Consider the following 27,121-nt stretch of genomic DNA (forward strand, 5'->3'; position numbering starts at 1 on the left):
GCCACAAGCAAAGTACCATAAATAGGAAAATGGTAACTATTAATATGTCATGATACAGCATTTCCCTTTTCATATCAATTAAAGCTATATTTAGCTTGGAGAGTTAAATATATGTACATTCTATATATGTGTACTTCAGAAAGAAAATAAAAATCTTTTTTTTTTCCCCAAAACATGGTCCAATTTGTTCTCAGAATCAGTTTCGAATATCGAAAAGACCATCCTTAATTTAAACCATATCAAACCTCCAAATGAATTGGTTTTTAATCGAAAACAAACCTCTTCCACTTAGTTACAAATACTATAAATTAGAAATTCTCACATAGGTTAGAGCTGGAATTTTGGTCTCCTTTTGTCATTTCTGGCATTCCAGGGCTAATTAGCACTTTTTGCTGTCACTGTTTTTGATGTCATTGTTTTATAGTGTGCTCCAGGGATTTTGCGGTGCTGTTTAGTTCCACCTTCTGTTGACAAATTGAGGAATTTGGAGGGAAAGTCAAATAAAACCACATTGTCTCCAGGAATAGGGTAGGTGGTCTGGCTGAAATATAGACCATCTGAAAGTTAGTTTTCAGAGAGGCCAAGCTAATGCTTAGCATTTTTAGCACATGCTTACACACTTAAGTAGACAAATTATTTCTCTTATACCACGACATTTGGGGAATACTGTTTTCTGGAACTGCAGCATAACGTACAGAAGTGTTTACATAACCAGTTGCAGCATCGCTCCGTTTACATGCAGTCGGTGAAGTCTCCTGGAGAATAGCATGTAAACATACAGACCAGAAATATTAAAAAGAAGGCAGGACCGGTACCCTGGCTGTAATTTCAAGAGGTTTTTAAACATAGCAGCATTCTCATTGACTTAATAAGTACTTTCAAGATGAAAGCTTTTGAAAAAGAATTGCAGCCTTCACTGAGGATACATTTTGAGGATGTAGGAGCATTTCAGGGCTTACAGACCACATTGTAGCCATGTTTCAAAAGCACGTTGGAGATGATGAGGCCACTCATGAAGTGTACAAACAGCATATTAACAGAAATGCTCAGAAATAATGGGATGGCAGTAGCCACTTGTGAAAAGGATATCCTGGGGGAAAAGGCCGGGGGTCAGTTATGTTGTAGGCAGCGACACAGCGTCACGATAAACCATATTTGACTCCAAGGAGCTGTACTGCATCGTGCGTTCTTGATCGCTTCCGAAAGAATTGCGGCTGTGTGACTAGCACTAGGCTCACACCCGCAGACCGGTACCGCAGGACGGACAGTGGACGCCTCGGCCACCCCCGGCCTCTCCCACTCGGGCCGCAGGCACCGACCTGCCGCGCCGCGGGGCTGCCGGGCCTCCCCCGCGCCCCCCCGGACCGGTGGTGTAGGGCCAGGCCGCCGGCGACGGTGCCCGGCGCTGCCTCCCCTCAGCGCGGGCGGCCGCTGCCACCTAGCGACGGGCGCGCGGCGGCAGCGCTCCCGCCGGCCCCTGCTTCGCGGAGGGGGGGGCGGAGCCGGGCCACACGCGGCGCGCGGCCGCGGCGGGCTGGCTGGCTGCCAGCGGCGCCGCGCGCCCCCCCCGCCAGCGCTCTTCCCGCCAACATGGCCGCTGCTGCCGCGGCCGTGAAGGTAAGCGTGGCTCCGCGCCGCCATGGCTGGGGAAGGAGGTGGCGATGCTCACCGCTGCCCTCAACCCCTCCCCGCCTGTCGCCTCCCTCCCCTCCCGGGCCGGCTGCGGGCGTGCGGAGCGGCACCGCCACCGGGCGCGGGACACGCTGCTGCTCTCCTGGCGCTGCCCCCGTCCCTCCCGCCCGCCGTGTCCTTCCGCGCTCCCTTCCCGCCTCGTCTCGGCCCCGCCCGCCCGCCGGGAGCGGGCCCGGGAGAACGGCGGCCCTCCGCGGTGCCGCCGCGGCGGGCGGTGCCGGGCCGAGTGCCCGCCCCGGCCGCCGCCTCGCTCGTTTGGGGCCTCTGCGTGGCGGGGCGGGCACCGCCGCCCGCTGCTCCCCGCGCCGCGGCGCCGCCCAGGGGGCGGCCCTGCCTGTGCCTGCTGGCAGTGCCCCGGCGGGCGGCCTGGGCCGCCCCGCTGGCTCGCCAGGAAGAGACAGATTGTGGGTTTTTTTCTTTTTATTTTTCTTTTTTTGGAGGCTTTGTTTTGGTTTTTTTAACGGCAGCCGGAGGCCTGTGCTTGCCAAGGTTTCCGACCCGGCTGCGGTGTGTCGGGTCTGTCGGTGAAGGGAGCAGGGCGGCTGCCTGGGTGCCGGGGAGCGCGCAAATACCGGGGCAGCAGCAGAAGTGGGCCGGGACGAAGGTTTCTCCTTAGGACCTGTCCGTCCCGTTGTTTTAAAAGATGGCTCCAATGACGGCCTGTGTTGGGGGTGAGCAGGCCAGTTACACGGGAACTCTGGGTTTGTGTTTTGACCAAAATATGAATTCGTTTTCTGAGGTGAAGTAACTCTCCCAGTTGTTCTGGTGTGTAGAAATCTCTTATAAGCTGTCTTTATTTTACAGAGACAGGAGGTTTATTCTCTTAACTGTAAATTCTATGTAGCTCGTGGTTTTACCTCCTTTTAAGTGAAAGTCTTTTTAATGCCATTCCCATCCTCCTCTTATTACCGCAAAAACAGAAAAAAGCAACACAGATGTATTAATTGGTTGTTAGTTGTCATAAAGATTCGTAGCTGATCGTGACGATGCTTAACACATACGAGTGTTTAAGACCCTCAGATGGACGAAGCGTAGACTGTTACTGCACTGATACTTCTGTGTCTTGTGCTTGAACCTGTTTGGGGAATTTTACCATACAGCAGGTGAAGAAAGGCATACACTTAAGTGTGATCATTCTTTGGACTCTCCCACAGAAATGTTTTTGATTTTGTAATACTGGTGAAAATAAATAAATAAGGGAGAGGCAAATTCAAGGTAGTCTAACTTTTCTTCTGTGCTGTGGGTTCTCCACCCTGGGAGCTGTGTATATTTTGCCAGCTCATTGTGCTGTTGCCATTTCTGACAGCATGGCCATTGGTGTAAAAGCCTGCTCTGGAACTGAACTGTGCAGTGCAAGCACGTGTTGATGCCACTGCAGCGGCAGCAGTAGGGAGCACAAGAGCAAAGCTGAAAGCAACCTCACCAGACCTATACTGCAGTGAAGAGACCGAGCTCTGATCTGTGCTGCCGCAGATCAGGTGTGCTGCTTTCTGGTACAGGAACAGTCTGTTACAGCGCTGGATGTGTGTGTTTGTAAGGACCTTAAAGCATTGCAGTTCTAAAACAACTTTTGTCTAGCTGGTATCTCTAGCATTGCACTGTTTTCCTCAGTCCCAACAACTTTCACTTAAGCCAGACATAAAAATTCAGGCAGATAAGCATTCTCGTTTTAATATTCTCAATCTTAAGTCATAGGGTGCTAATAAAACAAGCATTATACCAAACTAAAACTAGTTAAGTTACTGAAGGAACCATTTTCTTCGTAGATTAAAAAAAAAAATGTACCATTTTGATCCTGGCTTCTGTTAGTGTAGTAATCTTCTGTGTTTACTGAATGCATGCATGACCAGTGTTAAAGGTGGTCTTTTGTTGATTTTGAGTTTTATGATTGTTCCTGTTGCACACCTATGTGATTCTTAAGGCAAAAAGTCATTCACCCTAAAATTTACATAGTTTTCAGGATTTTCATGAGCAATCTAACGATCTGAACGTTTGTGATATATAAGCAACATTAGTAACATGGGAGCAGACCCGTCAATACTACCGCAAACAATGATCTGGGTCTTCCTTAATGCTTGAGTGTATTCAGGATTGGAGTTTGTGGATTTTTGCTGGTATTTTCCTTGCACTACTCCTCGAGCTCCACAGGGGGGTAGCAAAAGGAAATAGCAGATCTGTTAAAACTCCTTCCACATACCAGCATTTACACCATCTGGTGTGGAAAGCTTTCTCAGAGGAGTATTTGATGTATAACGAAGATCACAGAGCCTCTGCTTGTTGAAGTGAAATGCTTGATGTGCCAGCTAATATAGTGGTTGAACAAATGAGGTCTCTATGAACGTGAAAGTTAAGAAAAAACTACAGTAAGGGACGGGAGGGTGGTGGAAGATGGGTGTTGTATGTTGAAGTCTGGAGGTTTTAGTTGAGAAATTTTCTGTCTTTAAAAAATGGTGGAACCATGCAGTAATAAGTCATGCCAGAATGGTTCCAGATTTTTTTCCCATTTTAAGCAACTCAGCCATGATATGAATTCTTCAGCTTAAAAGAGAGTCAAACTTTGCAACAACTGGTTGCATTGGAGGGAAGAAAAAAAAAAAGCAGTAGCTTTAGAATGGTGGTGAGTTGAATAAAACCTGACACCAGCGCATCTACACAGGAACTAATTAGTGACCCAGCTGCAGGCAAGGTTTGAACGAATGCTACCTTCTTAGGTACCAGATGACCTAATTATAAATATGTGAAGAAACCCAGCAGTGCTCACAGCAGGTGAAATGGTCAATGGATTCCTTTTATTTCACCTGTGAAGCTGTCCCCCTTTTCAGAAGCTGTACAGAGACTACTTACAGAAACAGGAACGTTCTTAGGTCTTGGCAAGTCAACACAAAAACCTTCTAATTTTTTTTGAAAAAAGGTTTTTATTCTTTTATACATATAATATATAGTAATGCTTTGTATTCAGTATGGCAGTTATGTATAGGACTGTTTTTCCCAATGTAAACAAGAAGCCTTTTTTATAATACGCTTATACAGGTATTTCTCACTCATTACAGGCATTCACAAATACCACCCTTCATTTTTGTGTTGGTAGTAAATGGTGAATTGGCAAGTCTTTGTGCATTTTCCATAGTTTTTTACATTTGGTATCATTAAAGAGGAGGGTCATAGTCTTAAGAAATTGGCAAGTTAAATGTAATTGTTTAAAATCAGTCATCTGAAATTTCCTTTCTGGGAAACTGTGGGGCATGTTATGTTTTGTTTATCTGTAGTCCAGCACCATCTCAAGCAGAAAATACATTCTGTAGCTGCCTAGTTAGTTTTTCAGGCATGCTGTTAAATGGAGTGTAATCTCAAGAAGACTAATAAGTACTTTTCTATGTAAGATCGGAATTATTGGTGGAACTGGCCTGGATGATCCGGATATCTTAGAAGGAAGAACAGAAAAATATGTTGATACTCCTTACGGCAAGGTCTGTATAACCTTTTTTTTGTTATTACTGAAACTCTTTAACGTTTTTAAAGATGTTTGTATGCTTTAAGAATTTTCAGACTGTTAAATGAATGCATAATAGGAGATACTGTCACAACACTCTTTCCTTTTAGTTGCTATGTATTGTGTGATTCTTACTTTATAGAAACAAGGTGTTACAAAGATTATGTGCAAAGGAGACTATACTTCTTATCATTTGTAGATTGGGTGAATGTACAAACTCTGTCCTGAATTTGGAGTCAAGAGGGATAAACCCTCTCCTTCAAATCTGTGCTGTTGTGTGACCTGTAGTATATGTTAGATTGCTCCAGGAACCTTTCTGAATTGCAGAAAACTGTCTTTTCAGGCATATGGGCCCCCATTTTCACTGTAACCACAGAATTATGCTTTCCATGCTAATGGTTTCCTTACAGTCATGCTTATAAGCACATAAATTGAAAATGAGGCTCTGAAATTGTATTTGTGGCACAGGTATTCTTGACCAACTCTCCTTCACATTGCTTCATCACTTTTCCTCAGCAAAAGGGAGTGGAGGCTAGGGGTGTTGCTAAATCCACAGTGCTGAATGTGTTGTGAAGGACAATTTCTGCGCCAAAGTATTTATAGTAGGAAAAAGCAAGACAAAGGATGAGAGAGCCTATTTAGTTCAAGCAAAACTAGGAAGAATGAAAATGAATGTCTGAATGCCAAAAGGGAAATGCAAGGCATAGTTAAAAAAATGTATGTCCATTTCATTCTATCCTGTAAAAATGCAGAGTTCAATTCTACTTTCCTTAAATTTTGTTTTTTAATTCTTCATTTTCTTGGCAAGTACGTAGCCAAAAGACTTTTAGCTGAAAACCTTGCTGGTGGTGACATTCCTTGGCACCTTTGACATTTGACAACAGCAAAACAGACATTTCATTAATGCAGTTTCTTTACTTTTAGGAGCAGAACAATAGCATACTTTTTTTTTTTCATATAGAGTCCTTGAAATATCTTCTGCTTTGGCCTTCTCCGATTGTAAGAGTCATTTAATAACAAACTTACATCATTAGGGAATGTGGGGATATTGTTTTCAGGTCAACTATGGAAAAGCTTAAAGGGAACTAGTAGGAGACTTTTTGCAGCTCCCTATATTGGCATTGGGAGTCCCATGATCTTTCAAGTTAGATTAGTAATACTAGTGAAAATGCAGTACATTTTTTTTTTTAAATAAATACACTTAGAGCTGTTAATATTCCAGCCTTCTTTTCTCCCTTGTCTACTTCCATCATTTTCATTGCATCAAAAATTTGGTATTCTATAGAAAATACCCTAAAACCTTTTGGCATTCCATCTCCAGATATGGACAATACTGTTCTCTTACAAGGTAAGAAAATTACTTGTAACAGTATTTATCTTCATCATTGAATTTTGAAGTTACTAATAAAACTTTGTTCAGAATATACTTTCAGTTAGATTGTTTTACTTTCTGGATGACAGAACCTGGTTCTGGATCACCTTTCCCCAAAATGGCAAAATACCTTCCTGTTCTATAAAATTATTTTAGATGCCTCCCTCTTTTTTTCGTCATAGGTGTAGCTGGCAAACAAACCGAGGGTGGTTTCCACCTTGCAAATGAGCTTTGTGTGTTTGCATCAGGAAAATCAGACTGTGTGACGTGACACTTAAGCTCCTTTTCTGCCTCCCCAGATGTACATTGTTTGGTTCCTAAACTAGATGACATGTTAAGTGAAGGCCTGGGGAACCTTTGAGATAACTTTCCATCTCAAGTTTTCCTTAGATTTTTATTTTGCTTGTTCATTCTGTTTTCTGTTCCAGTTTGCTTCTGAGGTGAGACCAAGGAAAAAATTAATTCTATAAGCACCAGTTGAACAACACTTTTTGCATATTTATGTTGCAGAAAAAGGGGATTTATTTCAGTTATTTGTTACTGTCATAATTTAGGGTTAACTGCCCAGGGTTCTTTGCTTCCTTTTATGTTTTGCAACACTGAGTAATATATTTCTGACTTGGATTTTGTGGAAGGGGGAAGTAGTTAAATACATGCATGAATTATTAATGTTTGAGATCTTTTTATTGGGCCTTTTATTAAATCCTGCCTTACAAAATACTGTATTATAGCTTTACATTCAGATTGTTCCACTGGAAGTTTTTATTATTTTATCAGCATTTCAAAACTCCAGACTACAACTGAGATCTAAGACTAGAGAGGTATAGCACTGGAAAGAACTTGTGGGAGAAGAGAGAGCGGAACAGATACTTAGACTTGCTCTGTTACGTGGTTAACACATAGTTTGAAATTTCTGTATCTTTCACTTCCTTGTAACTTTACACACACTGATTTATCCCTATTTCCTCTCTTAATGACCCATGGTGCAGCATCTGCAAATTCTTAAACTGTCAGTTCATTGTTCAGCAGCGTGTTCTTTGTTCCAAATCTTTCTTTTTCTCTGCCATGTTTCTAGCAGTTGTGTGCAAGAAAGGTATTCAGGCAGTCACCTGGAAGATGTCCTGAATGAATAAACTTGAGTCTGTCACCTGTAAAGCAAAGGGTCCAGTCTTCAATTTACTGATCTTTACTTCTCGTTTTGATAGGATGCAAGGAATTTTGGATGAAGTTCTCATTATTTTTTAAGAGTATTTTTGTGTCCTGCTGTGAGCTAAGTTGCATGCTTATTACTTCACACAGCAAATGTGTGCCCTCTAAACAAAACAAACCCACAAAACAAAACCCCAAATGCTAATTACTGTGAACCTTCATTGGTACAGAATGTTGCAACATCAAAATGCCTTGGCAACTAGACAGCAAGGCTTTCGTCCTGTGTGAAATTTCACTCTGAAAGCCATGTCTGGTTCAGAAGAGTATACGTAAAGTAAGGTAAATAAATTAAATGTTTAAATGTCAATAGATTAATATTAAATGGAGATTTTTAAAAAGAAGTCAGAATACACAACAGTTCTAAAAATAAATTTTCTGGAACATTCCCTTTATATAAAAAAAGTGGTAAATCTGTGTTTGGCAGAATTTAAATCTAGATGATTGAGTAAATGATGGTGCTTTGAAGAGATTTCACATTCAAAATGACCAAAAAGAGCTGTGCAATAGGAGTAGAAAGTGGTGGGTTTATTACCTGCATTTTAGAGATACTAATTTCTATGTGGACTTGCATATTACTTTGTTCTGGACATCTGCAAATTTTGAGTGTGTAATAGAATTAGCAGTTGTAAAACTAAATGCTAATTGAAATCTTGTAGCTAGCATTAAAATACAAATAAAATTATATCAAATAGCAGGCAACAGAACATTTCAAAATACATATGTGTCAGTCCTTCCAGACACTTGCAAACTTGTGATGAGTAAATAAATCACAACTTTTTTAGTAGCTATTTCAGCTTTAAATCCCAGGGCATGGAAGGAGAGATTGGCACAGGGCAGCTTTCAGCTTGTTTACAGTTTCTTCTACACCACAATAAAAGGAGTGACATGCATGCAGTTCTGAATTGGGCAGGAGAAGTGGCACACCCAGCTGCACTGCGGTTCAGCACAAATGCAGTTTAGCATGTAATTGAACAAAGGCCTCTACGTTTTTTTAAAAAATGGGAGGCTAGAAGCATTTTGTATTTCAGATCCCTGATGCATATAGCCCAGGAGCAGAAACCAGCCCACAGAGCAGTTAATTTGTAGTGGTGGTTGATGACTTGAGGTCTGCCCCACGTGGGCAATATGACCATCTCCGAGGCAGGGCACGTGTCCCAGCTGGGCAGCTAAAAACAAAATGCTCTAGCTTCCTGGCTGGTTGGTTGGTTAGGAGAAGTGCACATTCTCGTTGTATAGCTGCACAAGGAGAGCGCATGCTGTCACCTGGTCCCAAGGCTGACCAAATACAGCACTGCTTCTGCCACTGGTGTACCGTAAGTTCTCTGCCATATCACAGTTCGCTTCCCAAAAGCGGGACTCCCAGCAGCAGGAAAGAGGGAGTTTATTAGGAAGCTGGGGGAGAGCAAAGGGTGGGTTGGAGGAATCTAGAACTCCTCACACCCCTAGTGGGAGCTAAGGGGCCCTAGTAGAAAGAGGAGAGTGAAGAGAATGGGGAGTGTTATGGAAATGGACAGAATTAATGTGATTTCTGTTGGGAGGGACTTTTAGTAGGGAATGGCACCTGTTTGGCAAAAAGCAGCTGAAGTTTACAGGAGAGAGTGAGACATGCTAACCTATTTAAAGGCAACATGTACATGCTGCTTTTTTCATGTTTGTGTAGCACTCTTTGAAATGCTGTTTCAGAGCATTTGAAAGTATTACTATTTCAAGCCCTAAAGTAAGGAATTGTGATGTTTTAGTATGAACACAGAAAAATTGCGATAGTCCTTCTGAGGTCAAGTTTGATCTTCCTGTTCCAGACTGTTTTACTAGTGATCCATATCAAATTACAGAGCTGAGCTGAAGAAAATGTGAGACTACAGTGGTAACCAGTTTTTCCTTTCGTAACTATCCTGCTTATTTTTAAGTAGCAGTTAAGGTTTCTAACGTGGTTGTCAGGCACTAACTTGTTCTTTTTTGCTTGTTTTGCAGCCATCGGATGCTTTGATATTGGGAAAGATAAAAAATGTGGACTGTGTGCTGTTGGCAAGGTAAGTGAGCATTTTTAAAGGGTTTTGTATTCTACATCTTAAAGTTTTCTCCAACATTTTTTCTTTTTACATTAGGTGAACTGAATTTTTACTCAGACTTCATCTTGCTCTGTGTGCTTGCTAGCAAAGTCCAGCAGAAGTCTGGGTTTTTTCTTGAAGCAAGGACTGAGAGTATTAGAAATACCATCTAGGTTAGGAAGGAGAAATCCAGTGGCAGGTGCTGCCTGAATAAGAGCGGCAGCCTGCAAGGCTGCCTGCTCTGGTGCTAGGTAGGTAGTGCCTGATAACCTCAGTAATCCGTCTGCTCGCTGTGTTTCCAAATTTCCTTTGTGAAACTGGAATACAGTTCCAGATGAACTGTATCTCTGGTACCACTTTAGACTCTTCCAATCACTCCCTTTCATTAGTGAGTCTTCTGGCTGTTACCTTTATCGCTTAGGAGGCTGCATCTCTTGTAGTTCTCCCTCCCTGGGTCATTTTTATTCAGACATCTCTTAGCATACTCAGAAGAGCTGGGTCTGGAAGCAGGATCTGTAGATGAGTGCATGCAAATTTCACACTACTGTAACTGTGGATATCTAGGACCAATATGCTACGAGATTAAACTTAAAAATATGAACACAGTTCTCAGCATCTGGACAGCATGGGCAGAGCCAGGTGCTGACAACAGAGTCCATCAGCAGTCCCAGACAAGTGGAGGTGATGAATCAAGGCCAGCATCCATCCAGGGAGTCTAGGCAGGAGCAATAGGAGATGGGGCCAGAGACAGGGTTGTAGACAAGGCTGCAGCATGTGTCCAAAGTCCATCCAGAAAACAGGTCTGGAAACAAACTACAGCATAGCTTTGAAGGCCACCCAGGAGGCAGGCTGGGGACAGGCACAGCTGTGACATAGCTCAGGCCAGGAGTGAAGGCTGGGGCCTGAGCTTGGAGGCGGGAACACCTAGGCTCACTGGCACCTGGTGTTTGGGTGGAGGCCCAGGGCGAGGCTGGCCAGGCCAATTACAAGTGCACTGTTACCAGCAGTGCAGTCATGGCCCCAATTCTTTTCATGCCAGTATTTTTCCATTAAGCTGCTGACGGTTACCATCTCTGCAACTACACTTCTGTCTGTGATTTTGCTTTTCTTATCTTGCATGGACTTTGCTCATGTATTTTATTACACCTGGGCAACATTTTTCTCATTTTCTCAAATGAAATGCCAAGCCAAGATCTCATAGCAGTTCTGTGTCAAAGTAGGCCTTGGGCTACAGACGGCTGAACAAGTCAGCTGTGATTTACATCCTCACTGGGATTTATGACCATTCACATATGACCCTCGTGAGTTTACTTTTGGGGCTAAGGTACCTGCAACTTCACTTTGTGTTTTGGGAAAAATAAGAGTTGCTCATGAATGCCAGATTTTTAAAAAAAAAAAAAATGGCATGTATATTCTAGAAGAGGATTATGACAAAACTGCAATATTAAACAATAAATTTACATGCCTAGTAGTATATCAGAAATGCTAACGACAACATGGGAATCCTGCCTAACAGTGCTTGGTCATGTTGTGTGCAACTTCCAATTCCCAATGATCAAGCTCTTAAGACTTTTTGGTCTCTCTGAAAGAATCACTTGGGAAGTTAAGTTCCTCCTTTCATCTTAGATGGTTGAAAATAATTTTCAAATGTGTGTAATCATTATGAGAGTGATGTACTTCTATAGCGATGACAGAGATAACACAAAAGCTTGTGCTTATAAGACTAAGTATCTCCTGTCTTGGTGAAAAAATATATTGCAACAGTGTGAAGTCATTCTTCTAATTTATGAAAGCTGCCAGATCATTTTAAGAGCAAAAACAAAAATGTGATGATTCTGCTGTTTTCTTTGGGAAGGTGACAGATTAAAAACAGCGTGGGTTTTTTGTTTCTAATTTCCTGTGATGTGCCGCACTTATCTGGGTGGGAGAATACAAACAGTGCTTCTGAGCAGAAAATTTGTAGAGATATATATAAAATCTTACAAATTTGTTGTAGTGTTTGGAAGATAATATTTGCTACACCTGGGTTTTCAGAATCTATGGAACTGACTTAGAAAATTCGGAGAAAAATGCTTGTTGTACTCTTGAAGCTGCTAAAGTATATTTGGATTGTATTTTCAAGATTCTTTTCATTACAGTCTCAAATTTAAAAATTTTTCATTTAAAAAGAAAACTATACCAATACTTCTTAAATGAAATACTGAGAAAACCTTGATACAGTTAGGAAAAGAAGCTACAATGGAAGTAGCTGAAATGATCAGTTCCACTCCCAATGTTGTTAGGAAAATTACATTTCCTGGAATTCTCTTTACCTGGGAGCAAGAAGGCAATTTCAGTCTCATTTATGGTACTCTCTTGCAACACGCATCTTTGCAGACATGGAAGACATCATACCATTATGCCATCAAACGTCAATTACCGTGCCAATATCTGGGCATTAAAAGAAGAAAATTGTTCGCACGTATTAGTGACTACTGCCTGTGGTTCATTGCGAGAGGAAATACAACCTGGTGATCTTGTCATAATTGACCAGTTCATTGACAGGTGAGTAACATTTGTTTTTAATTGTGTTCTTTGTTTTGGGGGAGGAAAAAGGGGACAAGTGGGGCTAAACCATATAATAACATGTAAATGTTAAGTTTTTGTGGAATAAAGTGGTAGCCTCAGTTCTTAGGCAAAAAGTGAGATTCATAAAAGAATACATGATAGGAAACAGGAATGAGATTAAAAGGAGTTCTGCTCTAACGTAGAAGAAATACTAGGCTTTGAAGAATGGCCTTGAAGGAACTAAAGTATAGCTCCTCGGGAAGAGTCTTCTGAAGAGATCTCCTATTCTTAGATGTGGGGGAGGAGCATGGATAAGAGCACAGGCCAATTCTAAGTTTTAAGAAGAATCTGAAATGAGATGAAGAGGTGCAAGGAAGCATATGTCATCGTTTAAACCCAGCCAACAGCTAAGCACCACACAGATGCTCACTCGCTCCCTACCCCCAGTAGGATGGGGGGGAGAATTGAGGAAAAAAAAAGGTAAAACTCATGGGTTGAGATAAAGGCAGTTTAATAGGACAGCAGTAGAAGAAAAAACAGTAGTAATTATAAAAGAATATACAAAATAAGTGATGCATAATACAATTGCTCACCACCCCCTGAGTGATGCCCAGCCAGTTCCCAAGCCGTGGTGCCCCCAGCCAACTCCCTCAGTTTATATACTGATCAGGCATGATGTCGTATGGTATGGAATAGCCCTTTGGCCAGTTTGGGTCAGCTGTCCTGGCTGTGCCCCCTCCCAGCTTCTTGCTGGCAGGGTATGAGGAGCCGAAAAGTCCTTGACTAGTGTAAGCACTACTTACCAACAACTAAAACATCAGTGTGTTATCAACATTATTCTTATGCTAAATCCAAAACACAGCACTATACCAGCTACTACGCAGAAAATTGACTGTATCCCAGCCAAAATCAGGACAGCATAGTAGGATCCAAGTAGGAAACTATATGCAGTAGTACTGAGGCTCTACAGGAAAGAGACCAAATGCAACACAGCGGGAAAAGAGAGGAGGTTGTTTTAAAACAAGACTAGATGCTAAAATTCTTTATTTGCTAAGAATAGTAAGGAAGTAAATTTTTTCCAAAGTCTATGTACTTCAGTCAGTCCTCCCCTCCTTGATTATATGATGTTTAGAAAAATTTAAGTAAACGTAGTGGGTGTGGGGGAAGCTACATTTAAAGATCAACAACTACACCAAATATTTCAAAAACATAGTTGCACGTTTTAAGAGGTAAACTTCTTATTAGTACTTGTAGGCGTACTACATCTGGAGTCATCTTTGAGTGTGCCACACAATTTCAAGTGTTTGGAATGGTTATGCAGCTTCTTTGTGCTTTTGTGGGACTGCTGGCAATATTTCATTGCCAACTGAACATTGTATACCCAGGTTTGCTCTCTTCAGTGCTATTCAAGTTTTGACTTAAACACACAAAAGAAATCAGTAACTGAAACTCTTTTTCTTGTAAGAGAGTACGTTTTAAGTACAGTGTATCTAAATGACTAAGTACCCTGCAGGAACAAGCCCCATATACACTGCTTCCTGTTATACTAGATTTGATTTATGGGTGGAGAGCAGCTGTATTGCTGACAATGGCCTCTTTTTCTCTTTTTTTCAAGTCTAATAGTATTTAGGCTGATTATTTTGTTTATGCAGATTAAATCATAATCATTCTGCCAGTAGTACTTGGAAATTAGTAATTTTAGTATTGATATTGATTTATGTAGGAGAGATATTAAACATACTTGGGTAGACGGTTTGCATGATTGTGGGTAAAGCACCAGTTATTTTGACAGCATTATCATCTAGCAGACTCATAGGCAGGTGAGGGGAGCTTAACTGTGCTGAGCTGTGATTGGCATGCATGAGAAGTAGCCGCCTCTGGCCCAGAGAGCCTGCAGTTCTAAAGAAGAAACAGTTGGAATGATTGCAGTTGTTATCTGCCATGGATGAGGGGTGGAAGTATGGAGAAACTAACTCCTGAGGAGGTCGGGCAGAAAGACATTAAGAGAGCCAGGAAATGAACACAGATACAAAATCTGAGACCATTCTGCATCCCAAATGTTGTTATCAAAATTCACAATTCATTTTGAAGTTACCTAATCTCCCACAGCTTTAAGTTTCCCAGCACTTGCCAGTCTGCCTCATAACTTCTGAGCTGGAAAGGAAATAATCAGCTTGGTTAAGTTTAGGTTTTAAGACCATTCCCTTTCAAGAAGGGGAAAAAAAAGATTATAGAACAAATCAGTATATTTATCTGATGTGAAGATAAGTGAAAGGACAGGGATCATTTACATTGCAGCAAAGGCAGCACATAGTATCTTGGGCTGCATTAGTAGGGGTGTTGCCAGCAGGTCTAGGGAGGTGATCCTTCTTCCCCTCTAGCAGCACTGGTGAGGCCACACCTGGAATACTGCATCCAGTGCTGGGCTCCCCAGTGCAAGAGGGACATGGACATACTGGACAGAGTCCAGCAAAGTCCCATAAAGATGCAGAAGGGAGTGGAGCATCTCTCTTATGAGGAGAGGCTGAGAGAGCTGGGACTGTTGAGCCTGGAGAAGAGAAGACTCAAGGGGGATCTCATCAATGTATATAAATACCTGAAGGGAGGTGCAAAGAATACAGAGCCAGGCTCTTTTCATTGGTGCCCAGTGACAGGACAAGAGGCAGTGGGCACAAAATGAAACACCTTTTTTACTTTGAGGGTGACTGAGCACTGGCACAGATTGTCCAAGAGAGGTGGTGGAGTCTCCATCCATGGAGATATTCAAAAGCCTCCTGAACATGGTCCTGGGCAGCCAGGATCTAATCTCAACCATTCTGTGATTCTGTGATCTGTGTCTTCATTTAGAGTTTGTTCAGATTGTCACCAGCAGTAATGGCGTAGCCCACACATGAGCAGTGTTTCATTCTGGCAAGAAAGTTTTCATTTCAATGTAGAAGAGTGGGAACTTGTGGGGACTTGTTTCATGGCTTCAGGCCACAAAGAAGCTTCTTAGGAAAGCATGTGATAATGTTTCAGTGTGGAAAACAATATGTAATATGAATTTAAAAATCACTACTAGGTTGCCCTTTAATTCAGAAAACTGACAAGTCATAATAGTCTGTTTCATTTGACAATTTAATTTCTGTGATAAGTCTTTTCCCCTGATGATCTTGCATGTTAGACTGCTGGTAGGGTCTGCATTTTTGCCTTTCACAGAGGAGTATCATCTGTAAAGAGTGATTGCATTATATATCATAAATCATTATGAAAACAATGCTGCTGACGGGAAGATACTTTCATGGGACAAAATAAATTAATTGTCCACCAAAGTCTGAAAAGATGCAGTTTTTCTGAAATACCTTCTCATGAAAGGTCAGGGTCCTGCAAACAAACTATGTGAGCAGTCTTGGAAAGAAGGTACTGGTTAAACCTGCAAAAGCAGTCAGTTGTTTTTCTTGAAAGGTACTCTGGCTTCTATATAGTGATTAACCCATGCCAGGCACTAGATAGGAAAGAGGCTTGGGTCTAGGGGGGAAGGATTTACTCAAGCTGCCATTAAAACCAGGGCCTTCTAGATGTCCAGGTACCTTTTGGTATCTGGGCTCTATTTCTCAACAGGGAGCACATTATTCTCTTTCCAGGTATGAAGCAAGAAGAAGGAATAATGAATGGGAATGGGAGAAGAGCTAGAATTGACCAAAAAGCTGTAGGCAGCAGTTGTAGTTTGCTCCCCTTGGGCATGCACACTGTGGCATTAATGACAGGATCTCAATATATGGAGTTGTGTACGACTGCCTAGTTTAGGGCATAGGTTTGACTTACAGTGAGGAACACTGAATAGGTGTATTTTTGAGACATGCTTTGGAGAGCTTAATTCTGCAGATCATTAGCACTCCTGGTATTTGATTTCACATGTGAATCTCTGCTCTCTTCACACTTACCTGTTAGTGCGTATATTTAAACAATAAAAGATACATTTTGTTCAATAAGTAAAGTATTTACATGGTGTTCTCCCTACCTCCAAATCCAAAAGTAACAAAGGGTTACTTTTATGGGCTAGAACAGTTGTTCTCTTCTTTGAAACAAGTGCCTAAAAAAAATCTGGAATAATTTTTTTTTATGCTTTTGGCTCCTGTTACTTTATTATAGTACTCTTAGTCAACTGGCTAGACCAGACTGATTAGGGGCTTTTTAATACTTTGGTTTGCTGCTGATGTTTGCTAGGAAAAGAAGAGTAAGAAGGTAACTACTTACTTAGATGACTCAGCCCAGTCAGGAAGATGCAGAAAATAGCTTTGTAAAAGAACTCCTGTAACAGCTGCCAACTTTATTGTTTGAATTCTTTGTGTCACATATACCACTACAGTTATTACAGTATTGTTACACTCTAACATTTTTCATGGGAGAAATATTTTTTCACTGTCTCTGAAGAGGCAGAGCATGCTGAGACTGCTTTTTATACAGCAGATGCCAGTGTGAATTTTCAATTTGTCCATTACTAATAGCTTGTTGATAATTCAACACTGCTGGAAGAAAGGGGAAGGTGATGATGCCAGTGGTAGAGTACTGTTTGTCACAGTTGGAAATTATTGGTTTGTTCACTTATTTGAGTTGCGTTTTGCTTCCTAGCATCAGTCATAGTCAGCATTGCCAGAAAATCTTATGTTACTGTGATAAAATCAAAATGAAGGGCAAAAGCCACTTTACTTTCTGATTAAAAGTGTGGCTGTTGCTGCAGGGTGGGGAATACAAACTCTGGGGATACCTTCAAAATTACAGTACGTACAGCTTTGAATTTGAAAAAGCAGTAAGGGCAAGGCAGCCATGGCAAGGTGATGCAACAGTGCAAGGGTTTGCTTGCACTATGAGTACTGCTGTCTCCTTGAGCTTAGTACACAAGTGATTTGCACAAAATCATACAAGGCCCTTTCCCAGGGAAAGAATTCCCTTTTTTCCTATACCACCATCCACTGTTGGCACAGAAGCAGCATGAGGGTCTGGTGGGGGTTCTCCGTAGAGCCCTACACAGATCAGATGGCCAGCAGGAGCTATGCAGCCCCAGCTCTTAACTGCTTGCTTGTAGTTATCAGTCCAATGCTTTGAGGTGCTGCTTCTGATCTCCCCCCCGGGAGCATCTCTGTACTTTCCCTTTATGTTATGCTTGATCCTTCTGGATTGTGTGCTTCTGCTATGAGTAGTGCGGATAGTTTGTAGGCAGGCACTGGGTGACTTCCTCCTATTTTAATGCAAGCAATCAGGCTGTTGTATGACACTCATGCTCTGCTGTTAAGCAGGCTCTCCTGATGAAGGACATGCAGACTTTTCCACATTTAAAACTGTGAGATCTAAGGAACGTATTGTCTTTGAAGAGTGGCTGTTCAGTTCCTTATTTCTGGAGTCACTCAGGGTACATGGGGAAGGTCTTGAAACTCCTGTAATGAGAGGAGCCTTAGGCAGATTCTGCCCTTTGCTTTCTGGCTCTTGGTCTTTGTGAGAGTAAGGCAAGGAGAGCATCTGTGATTCTGTAACCTTCATTCTCTCTACAAGGAATACAAAGAAATGGTATTGAAGCAGTGAAAATATGGTATTGAAGTGGTGAAAATTATATGCCCTGTACCTTGCAGGTGGGTGAGTGGGACAGTTCAGGATGGCCAACTCTGGACTTGAGTAGCAGGGCTACAGGAAAGGAAGAGAGGCTAAAAGGCATTCATCTGTGACAGCCATTACTTCATAGATAGGAAGAGTAAGAGATTGGTTCAAATCTGCCTTTATTTTCACCCTAAGCCTAGCAACTTACAGACACATCAGGGAGACTGGGAACTTTTGGAGAGAGTCCAACGGAGGGCTACGAAGATGATTAAGGGACTGGAACCTCTCTCGTATGAGGAAAAGCTCGGAGACCTGGGGCTGTTTAGTCTGGAGAAGAGAAGGCTGAGAAGCAACCTTGTAAATGTCTACAAATATCTGAAGAGTGGCTGTCAGGAGGACAGAACCAGCCTCTTTTCAGTAGTGCCCAGTGATAGGATGAGGGGCAGTGGGCACAAACTGCAGCACAGGAAATTCCACCTCAGCATGAGGAAAAACTTCTTTACTGCGAGGGTGACAGAGCACTGGAACAGGCTGCCCAGAGAGGTTGTGGAGTCTCCTTCTCTGGAGACCTTCAAAACCCAACTGGACGCGTTCCTGTGCAACCTGCCCTAGGTGATCCTGCCTTGGCAGGGGGCTTGGACCAGATGATCTTCAGAAGTCCCTTCCAACCCCTACCATTCTGTGATTCTGTGACATCAGCTGGCCTCATATTGAATAGCTGTGGCCTTCGCAGGGTTGCAGCCTTCCATGCAGAAGAGAAGTTGTGGCACTCTGAGTGCAAACACGTGGTCCGTTGCTCAGAGCAGTCATAGGTCTTACTGTTGTTACTTATTCCCATGCAATTTGTATGTAGGGTGCTAAACATAGTCGGATTTCTTTATTAGACCCATTGGTGATGTGGCCACTCTGGCCATAGAACATGGGGTATCTGAAAGTCAAAGATTAATATGTGTACATATGTGATCTTTCCTCAGGGCTTTTCTGAGTGAAAGGGCCTGACTAGCAGCATCTGAAATACTATAATGCAGGAAATGAATTATGACTTTTTCCATTTCCTCCAATTCTAAATAATTCATTAGCAGACACTGAAAAAAAGTGTGTAAAATCAGACACATTCTGTTTGCAGCTCTTCAGTATCACGTAAGGGAAAAATTAATATTAGTGTTTTTACTGATTTTAACTGTATCCCATTTCACATATGTTTTTAATTTGCTGATCTCTTTTTCCTATTTTATAACCTTATCCTTAAGGCTACCCTATTGGTCATTTTTTGGGTTTTTTTTCTTCAAACTACTCTAACATGTCACTTGTATTTAAAACCTTCTTTTAAATACTTGCTGGTGACTTGGATGGGGAACTGTTGTGAGCACTATTACCAGCAGAATTTTTTTATTTTAACTGTGGATTGAATTTGGCTGTTGCCTTCCTTTTCTTCTACAAAGTATGATATGTGACACACTGCGGGGAAGAGGGGAGTGTCTCAAAGAATTTTGTTCCAGAGGGTTTTCGCCATCCAGTTGGCTGAATTAGCTGGAGGCAGTGCATTTGAAGGTAAAGTGATAGCAGGTAACAGTTCCAGTAGTTGTCAAAATGACATGCTGGATGGTAATTTCTGCAGCATGTTTCACCATTTCCATGCAAGCAAACAGTTTGTCAATTTAAAGACGGGAGAAAAAGGATTCTTCTACCTGCAAGCTGCCAATGCATGTGTGTTTAGTCTTTCTGAGAATATGAAGACATCTTGTTCCAGGGTTTTTCTGGTTGAATTCACACCTGTCTTGTTCAGGAAGCTGAAGCTGACTATGAAGTCCCATTCTTTCCATGTAGGAATGCAATGATATGAACAAGCTCTATTTTCACTAGCTTTGTGGTAATTCAGACTTGATTCCTTCCCTTCCTGAAAGCTTACTGTACTCTTCTTTTCAGAGGTTACTTGGCTGCCTATTAAATTTAGCTGAATTCTTTTGGGTAGAATCGCAGCGTAATGTGGCTTTTAATGTCATTTAGGAACAAATCAGCATTTCAGCATCGTGTTAACAATAGATTTTCTCTAACTAATTGATAGTGCACTACTGTAGTAACAGTTTATGCTGTTGAGCTTGATTCCGAAAGGTTTGTACAGAGGCAAAACAGGATTACAGGTGGTCATTAATATCATACTGATATTTTTGTTCCTTCACAAGAATTCTGTGGTTTTGGATTTGTGTAAATTTCTTGCTTTCTCTTATGTTTTCTCCCTGTTCTTCTCTCTAAGCACGTTTTCTGCTTTTCTAGGACAACTAAAAGACATTGTACTTTATACGATGGGCAGCATTCCACTCTTTCAGGAGTATGTCATATTCCAATGGCAGAGCCATTCTGCACCAAAACCAGAGAGGTTAGTGAATTCTGTAATAGTATTTATAAATGTTATTTTTATGGCACTTATTCATTATATAGTTGTCTAATTATGCTTTCTTAGAATACAGAGGCAATCTGCACCTCATTATTCCTGTTCCTCACATATGCCATGGTTTTAAGGAAAAATGTAACATTTGGGATGCATGGGAAGTAAAAGATCTTGTGTCTATAGGAGCTGTCTTCTTAAGAGAGGTATGCAGAGGATGTCAGCTGGCAACCTAGATTCCCCCAGTGTGTTAATAACAGGGCAAAAGATCTTTATTTATCAGGTAACAAGCCAAGAGAGCAACAAAGTGGACAAAACAGGAAGATAGAATGAGGAATTAGCTTCTTTTTATTCTGAATTAAACTGCATCTATGGGAGAGGCATTCTACATACTTAATACAAAGAATTAAATAAATAGTACTTTAGCATTCACAGAAATTACAATATTGCTTTTGTGCGTTGTAGCAGAGGGTGCTGGTGGAAGGTCAAGACTTAGTTTAAAGGATGTTAAACATAGAAACAAGCCAAATTACAGTAGCCTTTTATTCTTAACTGTTGCTCTTAGCTTTGTCACGTCAAGATTTTCAGGATTAAAAAATACTTAGACTACCCAGCATGAAACACAGCTCTGTTTTTCAACACCTTTATAAGCTTCTGGGAGGAGTGTATCTGTGATTAAGTATGCCACCTTAGCATATTATTAGACCTGAGGAAATGATAAGGCGATGATTGAACTGCATGTTTTGTGCTGTTGTGTAATGCTCTGATCAGAAGCTGCAAGGAGATATATTCTGCAGGGGCACAGGAATGCTTGCAGAATCAATCATACCCATCTAAGAGACTTGCTCTCTGTCCAGTCAGTTACTACAGGGAGCAGGACAAAGCTGAGTTGTGAAGCAGGTGGCCCAATCTGTACCCAGAGCATGCACAAATGTTTGTACTGCTGAGCTATTCTGCTCTTGTCACCAGCTCACTTCAGCGTCACTCTAGGCTGTTCTTGTTAATTGGCCAGACACAGTGTGATTTCCAGATAGCCATTAGCAGGCCCACAGCATTGTTACAATGTTTCACTGCACTGAGAATCAGGGTGTTTTGCAATGAAGTAAAAACATTTTAAACCTCATGAAGAAACAAACCACTGCATATTATACACATGCATGCTTTTGCCCTTCTTCCATTGAGCAGCAGATTATGCAAAATATTTGCATTTTTCATGCAACAAGAGCCTAGCCACATGCTCTTACCAAAGATTAAACTTGCTTTGATGAGAGTTGTAAGTTGCTTACTGACTTTGAGCATGATATCATGTCACAACAAATAGAACAAGTTTATTGAGAGCTAACAGTACCATTTCTGAAATGGTTTAAGACTAATGTTATTACTGAAGTGATTGGCAGTACTTTACACTGTGTCTCTTTCTTATTTTTTAAAAGAGGTAAGTAGATATGCATAAGCCATTTCCTGAGGTTGGAGGAAGCGTACAGCAAGGCTGGTTTTCATTGGATCATTAAGTAGCTAGAGAGTGTTCTCTGGGTAATACATTTTTTGAAAAGCCGACAGAGAAATGCTGCTTTTCAAACAGAGAAAAAACATTTAGGTACTTCCCAGTCTCACATGTGATTATTATCTCATTAGCCTGTGTGCTCTAATCAGCCTAACAGATGTTTTAAAGAACATGTGGTTTTGAGCTCTTAGCAAGGCTGAAAAGGGATACTTTCACTTCATTTGAAAATACCAGATAAAAGTGGTTTAAACTTTTTTCCTGGAACTATCCCTGAAACCTGCTGGATCATTTCATCCCAGTTTATCCTAATTCAAGGGAATTTCACAGATGAATGCAATAATAATAAAGCCAAAACTATTAATGTAATAGACTAATTAAGGAATTTTGCCTAAAAAGTCTGAAAACTTTATATTAAATTGCATTTGTGCAAACACATGAAAATACTGTTTTATTTGGTTTATGCACTGTAAATTAAATGAGAATCTGAAAGGACCTTAGCTTGTCTCCAACGGCAAACATTTGAATAATGTAGGCTGCTTTGGTTATTACTCCTTTCAGAAATTTGGGCTCACTGATAGGGACTAAAGTTGGAACTTTGTAAAGAGTTTCAGGGAAATACCACTCAACTTAAAGCTTAAGTCAAATCACAGTTGAAGTTGTCTATTGATTTATTAACAGTGTGTAATTAATTGTCAATCAGTGAATCATACATTCAGAATGAGTATTGGCAATAAACCACAATATTAGGTCTGATTACTATTAGATTAACTTGTGGCATGTTAATAAACACCTACAAATTTCTAAGTGTCCTTCTGTGGCTAATTCCCAGAAGCTCTGCTTTCATGCATTTTCACACAGCTGCATGCACAAATGCCCTCCCCAGCACATGTGGGTTACATGTACATCCACCCTTTTCTGGGAGTGCAGGTTTACCTGTTTACACACATCTGCAGTGGGAGATGTGGGTACCCTAGCTTTACGTGTAGTTGTGCTGCTCCATACAATCCACTGATCCGCATGCCAGCGAGGAGACACCCCACAAGGTCATACAGCACACTCGAGGTATCGCTGCTTGTTGCACCCATGTATGGCAGGTCGACCAGCCAGCTGGAGTGCAGGCTTCTCATTGCATTTTGGAGGGAGGCTGTTCCACCTGGCCTGTGTGAAGGTCATTATGCTGAGAAGACAGCTTCTAGTGGTGTCAGACTGGGTTTTTGCTGCTGCTGTGTTATGAAGGTCTCCCATCTCCTGTCACAATTTTTCATGCTGCTTTTATACTTTTCAGGCTTTTCTTTTCTGTTGATGGTCATTTTAAAAAGATGTCATCGTAGTTACTTTCCCCTTCCTACTCATGACAGTTACGGGTGTCCTAGTCCTATTTACATATGCTGGTACACTGCTTTTCCTACTATATCCACTGGTGTTAGGCCATTTACCAAGAGAGAAAGTCCTGATAATTCTGCCATATACAAGGTCCTAGCTGGAACTGTAAAGACTGACGTGAACTACATAGTATATGTAAAGTGTACAGCTCAGTCACTGGCATGGGAGAATGTGGTAATAATTTCTCTACAGATTCCCAGGGTACTCTTTGAAGTATATGCTCATAAAGTTTTACTTTTTCCCATTAAAAAGAAATACTTTTTTAATTAAAAAGTAAATTTTCTATTACTGTTCTCACCGGTATAACTCCACCATGTGGTAATCTAGTCTGCAGCGAATTGTTTTCACCATTCTGTTCCCAGTGTAAGCACAGCCTAAATATCATGCAAAATTTTTCTGTTTTTCAGTCTTCTTTGTCTGCATTGAAAACAGTAACCCAACGGATACTAACAAAATCAGATGAGTTCAAGATCATTCCTGTCAGTAGGACTAATAATTTCTCTTGCTGCATGAGGAAACTGAAACTGATCTGTGGTTTTGGACAGCTGTAGCCATATGAAGATGACTGCTTTGTATAAAGCTAATTTCATTTGTATGTAGGTTTTTTGATGGGATGCAAAAGCATTGCACCAGGGGATTTTTTTCCTTTTCCTCATATCGGCATGTTTTGCAGGTTCTTATTGAGACTGCCAAGAAGATTGGGCTCCAGTGTCATTCCAAGGGGACAATGATCACAATAGAGGGCCCACGTTTCAGTTCTCGAGCAGAAAGCTTGATGTTTCGCAGCTGGGGAGCTGATGTTATCAACATGACCACAGTGCCTGAAGTGATTCTTGCAAAAGAAGCTGGAATGAGTTATGCTAGTATTGCCATGGCAACAGATTACGACTGCTGGAAGGAACATGAAGAAGCAGTGAGTGAAACTTTTTTTCCTCTGGGTCTTGTCCTGAAGGATCTGGATGAGAACCTGTAGGTTTTGATAAGAGGTCACGTACTGAACTAAATCTGTTGTTACTGACATCAGTATCACTGAGTTATTCTGAATGAACGATTGTGAAAGTAAGAACAAAATAAATTGTTGCTACTCCATTCATTTTCATAAACCTGCGTCACTACTAGCAAACCTTTTGTCCTCTTGTCTGAACCAGGGGGTCTGTGTGTATGAATCTCATGAGCTCTGTGTATGACCTGCAATTGGTCTGGTGTTTTTTCTTTTGCAGCTCTGTGCAAAATTATTTATCTGCTTTATTCCTCTTATTTCTGTAAAATACAATCAGACGTACACCCACGGAGGAAAGAAGTTTTTACTGGCTAAAGTGATAGTAGCATTTTAAGGCTTCACCTTTCCACTTAGGGGTGTATTAACTACATTAATTTATTTGAGTATTTAAAATGTGTGCCATCAAAATTGAGAGACACTACTCAGTTTTATTGTATTTCTAGGTTTCAGTGGACAAAGTTTTAAAGACGCTGAAAGGGAATGCAAATAAGGCTACTAGCATACTCCTTACTGCTATACCTCAGATAGGTTCCATGGAATGGACTGACACCATGCACACCCTGAAAGTAAGTAGACACATGATGTTGATGAGTACTGGGGACAGTGTATGCATATAGGCACATAATACAGGTATGTGTTTCAAGATGTCTCTGCTTAAATCGTAACTTTTTAGAGTAGATGCTTCAACAAACGAAATCCATTCAAGATGGGCAAACAAATTCATTAAGACTGTTACCAGCTTTATTGCAAAGATCTAGCTTCAATTTTACAAGAAGTGTTACAAAAGGTAAAAAATTTGACATCTAGATATATTTGATGAACTGTTATCCTTCATAGCACAGATAAGATAGAAATCTATGTGAGTATCCAAATGAAAAACCTGTAGCTCTACTCAGCTTTAACTTAGATCTTAGAACAATGGAGAGACAAGCAGAGAAGACTGAACCAAACCAAAGACATTGTGCTCTTTAATATGTAGCGGGAGAGAAGTCTGTTACAAGATAAGGGTAATAACCAGTCTGAAATTGTTAGAACTGTGTTCTCCCACCAGTTTCAGATCCACAGTGCATGAAAAAAAAAAAAAACATTTCAAAATACATTGGTGAGGGATTTTTTAGGCAGAATTTTTCTTAGACGAGTTGTTTACATGTTTTACATCATCTCTAATTCACAGGCATGTTTGAGATTCATTTCTGGCTATAGTGTAGAGGGAAAGAACAATGTTAAAATAGTTTGGATGTCTACCCAACTTCTTGACAAGCTTTTTGTGACAAATAGCCACTTCCAAGAGTACAAAAGCATGAAGCGCAAGAGCAACTGGGGATTACCACTGAGATGGTTTGGGAGACAGGGAAAGAGAATTGGAATGTGAAAGGCAGAGAGCAGACAGAAGTGGGCCACAAGGATCTCTGTTAGTGGAAGCAGAAGCAGCAGCAGTCTGAAAAGGAGGAAGCCTGTTGAGGAAACTTGAGAGAGTCCAGTCTCTGGTAACTCTCCCCTCTCTTAGGTTCTTTGTTGCTCTTTTCTGAAAATCACTGTGTCAATTGAAATTTGAATGGATAAGAAAGATGAACACAGACGTAAGTCATGTCTTCATATACCTGAAAGTGTGTCCCTGAAGTTCAGCTATCTGTATGTGCTGTAAAAATCTTCCATGTCTTCTGATTGGGATCAAATTTTCAGTTTTCTTTCCAGTATGGTTCTCTTGTCACTGACTCTCATCTCTAGTTTAGTCAGTGTCCTAAAGGAAAGAACCGTTACACAAAATTCACCCCAGACACATTTAAGCATACTTGACGACATGAGGTTCATGGAGGTCCAACCCAAATCCCTGAAACAACTCTTTTTCTGATTCTTCACTAGAAGCCCTACTTTTTATTAGGAGCCCTTGGATTATGGTTATGACTCTTTCTCACCCAGTTATCTGAAACAGCTATTTAAATGTCCCCTCTACACATTTATGAGACTTTTCCCTTTACCCTTTGCAGTCTTTAGGAAGTTGTGTCATGACTGGTGTCATGGTTTAGCCCCAGCAGGCAACTAAGCACTACACAGCCACTCGCTCACCCCCCAGGTGGGATGAGGGAGGGAATCAGAGATAAAAACTCATGGGTTGAGATAAAAGCAGTTTAATAGGGCAGCAAAGAAAGGAAGTAATAATAATGCTATTAATGTTACTGATAAAGGAATATACAAAAACAAGTGATGCACAATGCAACGCTTGCCACCCGGTGATCAATAGCCCATCCCCAAGCAGCAATTCCCAACGCCCAGCCAACTCCAGTTTTACATACAGAGCGTGATGCTAGATGGTGGGGAATACCCCTTTGTCCAGCCCGGGTCAGCCGTCCTGGCTGTGCCACCTCCCAGCTTCTTGTGCATCTACCCACTGGCAGAGCATGGGAAGCTGAAAAGGTCTTGACTGAGTATAAGCACTACATAGCAACAACTAAAACCAATTACCAACATTCTTATACTAAATCCAAAACACAGCACTGTATCAGCTACCAGAAAGAAAACTAACTCTGCCTCAGCCAAAAACCAGGACAGATGGATAAGGGAATACAACAGAATCAGTATTCCTTCTCCCCTCTAATTCACAGAAGACATTTTCAGGGGACTGGGACACACACTTTTTGTTTAATGCAGATGCCTGACTATACAAAAAAACCCAGAGTTTAAACAAATAATCTTAAACATGTGCTAGATATTCCTCAGCTGCTTTGGTCATACCTCCCTTAGGTACTGAGGGATCTGCCTCCCAGTCTGGCAGGTGTACTTCAGTAAGCAGTGTCCTGTTGCTTTCCCTTGCATGATTGTCTTGATTCTTCATTGGGAGTGAAAAAGTAGGTGACTGGAAAGAGTTGTCACTAGGTTTGCAAGGTTCCCCTTCAATGAATGCTAACCCTTCTTTCAGTT

At 41.3% G+C, this 27,121-nt stretch overlaps 1 protein-coding gene across 1 annotated transcript in view; it reads left to right on the forward strand.

The window, feature by feature from the left end:
- Nucleotides 1–1,590: 1,590 nt before the first annotated feature.
- MTAP (methylthioadenosine phosphorylase) overlaps nt 1,591–27,121 on the forward strand; it is a gene marked incomplete at both ends in the record, with an annotated part of 30,215 nt that continues 4,684 nt past the window's right edge. The window contains 7 exons of the mRNA XM_082013567.1: nt 1,591–1,617; nt 5,073–5,159; nt 9,735–9,793; nt 12,188–12,355; nt 20,204–20,306; nt 23,876–24,115; nt 24,646–24,768. Coding sequence (XP_081869693.1) covers nt 1,591–1,617; nt 5,073–5,159; nt 9,735–9,793; nt 12,188–12,355; nt 20,204–20,306; nt 23,876–24,115; nt 24,646–24,768 — 807 coding nt within the window. The remainder of the gene's footprint in view (nt 1,618–5,072; nt 5,160–9,734; nt 9,794–12,187; nt 12,356–20,203; nt 20,307–23,875; nt 24,116–24,645; nt 24,769–27,121) is intronic.

Source organism: Phaethon aethereus (genome assembly GCF_964289735.1).
Source record: "Phaethon aethereus genome assembly, chromosome: Z".
Classification (NCBI taxonomy): domain Eukaryota; kingdom Metazoa; phylum Chordata; class Aves; order Phaethontiformes; family Phaethontidae; genus Phaethon; species Phaethon aethereus.